Genomic DNA, 5,133 nt, shown 5'->3' on the forward strand with positions numbered 1-5,133 from the left:
GAGCTATACAATTAAATTTGTAGGTAGTACAGTATCTCCAGACTCGCTCTGTTCCTGGTATGGGCATTTATAATACGCCTATTCCTTGTGTTGTCATACCCCTGATTTTCACCCAACATTAATAAAGAACACTACCAGACTAGAAATTGACAATTATTTGATTTCGGGGTGTGAATTGCATAGTCAACGTAGCGTGGGAACTTTTGGCGCTAAAATAGACGATTTGCGTCCCAAGGCTGAAGTCAGGTCTTAAAATAGTTTCGATTAACTGGGTAACTGCACGATACTTACGCTTTACTAAATCTGCGCGATTGGCCATGCATGCACCATCATTGAATAGGGTTTTATCTCATGCAGTAATGATCCCCGTAGACATAAATCCATTATGAAGCGTTGTGAAAATTCAAAATGTTTATACTTGGGTCCTGGAGCGAATTATATTAATATTGTTATATTAATTGTAATTGTCGCCGTCGTATTTTTCGTCATCATCTATTACTACTTCATGTAACATGGAAGCTCATAGGCGTGTTCAGCAAAGCCGTGTTGCTATATGAAATAGTTATGAACCAAAAAAAAAAACATGATTGAGGAAATAAAAAAAAAAAAAAGTACAGTATTTACAAACACTTGAATGAATGTGTTTATTGCTCACCAAAACAAGTACTGTACAGTACTAACAAAATGTAATCATCCAGTTTTTTTTTTTTTTATTGTTTGGATATACTGTATTCGCTTCTAATATAAGAATTTAGAATAGAGAGTTTGGGGTGGTGGGGGCAGAGATTTTTTACAGTTGAAGGGTACAACATTTTACTGATTTGGCACCTCTAGATGGCTGGAAATGGCACTCTCATAAATCTTGAATGTAATTACAGTTTGTTTAGCTAATCTCTCTTGGATCCACCCCTACACAGTGGCGGAGCCAGCAGGGGAAGGGGGGCTTAAGTTCCCCCCCCCCCCATCGGCACAAGCTCGTTAGGCAGTCGGACCAAAAAAAATATATTATATTTTTCCCATCCCAGCCATTTCCGGCCATTTTTTTTTTTTTAATCTCCCACCCCTGGCTCTGTCTCTTATACACATCTAGATGTGTATAAGAGACAGCCCCCCCCCCAATAAATTATATCCTAAAGCCGCCACTGACCCTACGATAGGCAGGACTATGAATGTTGATTATTGGCTGTACAAATATTGTGGATTTCTTTCTTTAGAGAAGTTATCGTCAGGTATATGAATTATGTGTAGTCATGCTTCTTGGCGATATAATCGTCTAGTCGACATTCAGTAGAATAGGTACACCACTTTTGTTGTCAGTGATTAGTGGGCACCAGTTACTGCTCTATGTTATGTATACTATATTGTGCTAAACCACTCAAAACCTCAAATCAAAATGTATTATCATTAGACTTTCACAAATAGCATCACATTCCTCACAATTAGACGGAGACTAAAAATGAAAATTAATTCAAAAATTTTCTTCAACCAAGCACTTATTCATGCCATTTATTCATATTTTTTTTTTTATCAATTCACATTTCATATAAAAATAAACTCTTTACAATTCAAAACATCCATTGAAGTTAGAACACAAGACATTTGGAGAAAAAGTTTGAAGTTACCGAACAATAAATACTGTAACACAACCACAAAAAATAATATAAGAACTAGCAGCAGGAATTAAACTTAATTTTGATTAAAATCTGTGTGATTGAGAACCACAAATAATTATTAATTAAATTAAATTAACAAACTATATTAGTTTGTGGCTGCTATCGACTTGAGAAATAAATACATTTAACTATTTACAATTACTGATTTGAGTTAGCAGAAGTACATTACCTGTCACGCTCTTTGCAAACTTAAAATTCCTCCAAACATCAAGTTCATTCTTCAATAAGATAATCGTATAATATATTATATTCATAATACATGCTTTATGCCTCCATGTCTTACTACTGCTTCCCTTAAATCATTTTAAAATGCAGCACATTATTGTCCTTCGTCTTTTCTTTATACCTATTTTGTATAGAAGTTTCTCCTTAGCAGGGTTTGCAGAATTGCATGGTAATCTAATTTAAAGGTCACATGTATTTTTTTAAACCATTCGTTGGCTGCATGATCACTCTCACTTACACACCATACCTCTCACACGCACTAATGCTCAGTCTTTCCAACATATAATTATAATTCACAAAGGCAGCCAAAGACTACAGGAAAGAAAATCCATGTGACCCCGTTCTTAAAACAATTTATGCAAATCCCTGTGGAAGGCTCATTTCCTAACAAATTAAAATACCTGGCAGTCATCAGCAAGTGTGGCTGTGTTGTAGATTGGCAAGGCATTAACATATATAGATACTGTTGAATACCAGGTACAGAGGGCAGAGTTGGGTGTGTAGGCATTAAATGACCCAATACTGGCCAGTACACAATAGGGGATAGGAGGGAGGCTATTGCACCAGGTTTATACAACAGACTTTTGTCTGCGTACTTTGTCTACTTCTCTTGCATCGTCGTACACTTACAACAGAAACTTAATTGCAACATCGATTTACGCCAATACATTACAAAGAAACTCGAATGTTACCAGTAAGTAACTTTCAAGTTTCTTATGTCATTTTTGACTTAAAATTATATTAAGAAAATAATTAATTTCATTGATTTACTAATTCACAATGTGTGCTGAACATCAACTTTGGGATTTTTGCTCTTCATCAGAATCGCTATCAGAGTCTGAAAGGTCAGGACTGGAAGGTATAGTGTCCATTGCCTCAGGGCTTGTAGAACGGCTATCACAGTCTTTGCTACTGAGGTCTTCGCGGCTACATCCAATACTACTACAGGGACTGAAGCCAACACTGTCCTGACTGCAGGAAACGTCGTCATCAACAGACATTTTCCTGGGTGCATTGTCTTTTTGGCCTATTTGCATCCAAGGGTGATCAAGTATCTCATTCAAGGTGGGACGATGTGAAGGGCGTACAGATAGCAATGATCTGATTAAGTTTTTTAATTGCGGGGACAGGTTTCTACGGAAGTGTGGCTGTGCTCGACAGATTTCATCATCTCTTTCAAAAGGGATGTCTCCACAAGCCATGTCGTATAGTAAAATTCCAAGAGACCATACTGCTGCGGAACGTCCATGATACCTGTGAAATCTAATCCATTCTGGAGGACTGTACACTCTGGTACCTGCAAAAATAACAAGACGGAACATAAATTTCAGATATTTTCATTTTTGGTAATGGGAAAGCAAGCATCATAATTTGTATCAAACATTACATACATCTTGAATGCATAACTAAAACCGAATTTGGCAAGTTTTTTGAAGGGAAGTGGGTTTTTCTGGTGGTTAACTGGGAAATTACTATGATGTACGAGTTGGGAGTAAGCCAAGAAATAAGTTCTGGAAATTACGATTATCCATTGACATGCTACACATTGGTTCACAACCGAGGTCACTTCTCACCAGTAAGGATACTATTTTATTGTATTAGGAGGCTTTATAATGTGTTAGACACCATTCAAAATCAATCAAGCTAAAGTAAAGTCACTGTATTTAATCAATGAAGCCAGACAATAGATTCTTATGACCCGGCCTTAGCCTTTTCTGCTCTACATTCTTGAATATCACAGAAAATGTGTACTCACCATCAAAGTCTGTATATACTGTGTCCCTCAAAATAGCTCCAGAACCAAAGTCTATTAGTTTTAGTTCACCAGTTTTCATATCCACAAGAATGTTCTCATCTTTTAAGTCTCTGTGAACTACTCCAACGTCATGGCAACGTTGAAATGTCTCAACAATTTGCCTGAAAAAATCTCTACATAGTTCTTCACTGAGAGCTCCATTTTCAGTAATAAAGTCAAATAAATCCTTGACTGGAGATGGTTTTTCCATGACAATTATGAAACTGTCCACTCGCTCATAATAATCCAGCATTGTTATACAACCTTTTATTTGGCTCACCTTCTTCAGAAGACAGATTTCAATTGGAAGTTTTTGGCCACCCACCTACAAAAAAAAATATTCGTTAGTTGGTACAGTACATCATATAAAAAGCACATATGATAACATGCCAATTTGTGATAAATGTAATACAAGGCCTGATACATAGGAAAATTATATTTACCTGAACCCAATCTGTTACTTTGTCTTTTGCAACATGTTTGATAGCAACCTGAAATATAAAAAATATTTAATGAATATCATTGAAAAAAATTAAATTTCAAGTAGGCCTATATATTGTGAAATGTAGAATCCTTGAATAGACCTAGGCCTAGCCTATTCTCCATGATGCCATCTTCCAAAATATAATTATTTATATTACAGTCAGTACATAACAAATTATTAGCTAGGCCTATGTCAATTTTTCATGATTTCTTACCGGCAACTTGTCTTTATTTCTAATGCCAGTATACACGGTACCAAAACCACCACTTCCAAGTACGGGACCGACTTGATAGGCTTTTTCAAATGATTCCTTCTCTTTTACTGTGGAAGTAAAGAAAATACATTTAAAATACATTATGACACCAAAATTATTTCATTCACTCAATAGACGAGACATTCAAAACCGCGCCTAAAAATTACAACACGATGGTATGCTATTAAAACAGCTGTTCGGACCGGGCACTGACGGTCTAATCGAGTTTACCACGCGCGGTAGAATTCAAGCTTAGGAGGCTAGAACAAAAGAAAATTTCACTAAAAATAACAAATACTTACCAATATTTTTGGCATTGATAGAATATAATTCTTGTATATGTGAGGTAATTTTCCTTGATAGATTCATTTTGATATATCAGAGCAACTGTGTGTTACACCTATCCCCTCTGCGACAACGAGTAAATTGACGTACAACAGTGAAATCCCCGCTTTTATAGGGGAAGCGCCTTTTACAACGGCTAATGTTTTGATCAATGCATACGTCGTTTTGTGACATACCATTACCGTCACGTGGTAGAAGATTCATCCGCGATCACTGACTCGCGATCTGCCGCAACGTCACCAAAATATGCAGATATAATATTATATTATCAGAAAATATACGGATAAATCCTAAATACAAATATCAATATTTATTAAATAACTTAAGAAAATCAGTTACAGTTCATTCTCCATTTAAG

General features: G+C 36.0%; 1 protein-coding gene across 1 annotated transcript; it reads right to left on the bottom strand.

The window, feature by feature from the left end:
- Positions 1 to 1,475: 1,475 nt before the first annotated feature.
- On the bottom strand, positions 1,476 to 4,892 carry LOC117103890 (serine/threonine-protein kinase pim-1-like). The gene is made up of 5 exons (XM_033244517.1): positions 4,733 to 4,892; positions 4,392 to 4,498; positions 4,137 to 4,184; positions 3,655 to 4,018; positions 1,476 to 3,195 (listed from the first exon to the last, which is right to left on the bottom strand). Exons 1-5 carry the CDS (start codon positions 4,797 to 4,799, stop codon positions 2,693 to 2,695), a joined length of 1,089 nt encoding a protein of 362 aa, XP_033100408.1. The 5' UTR covers positions 4,800 to 4,892; the 3' UTR covers positions 1,476 to 2,692.
- Positions 4,893 to 5,133: the final 241 nt, after the last annotated feature.

This window comes from Anneissia japonica, unplaced genomic scaffold, assembly GCF_011630105.1.
Source record: "Anneissia japonica isolate Jap-2015-1 unplaced genomic scaffold, ASM1163010v1 scaffold1810_len1271414_cov176, whole genome shotgun sequence".
NCBI classification, from domain to species: Eukaryota; Metazoa; Echinodermata; class Crinoidea; order Comatulida; family Comatulidae; genus Anneissia; species Anneissia japonica.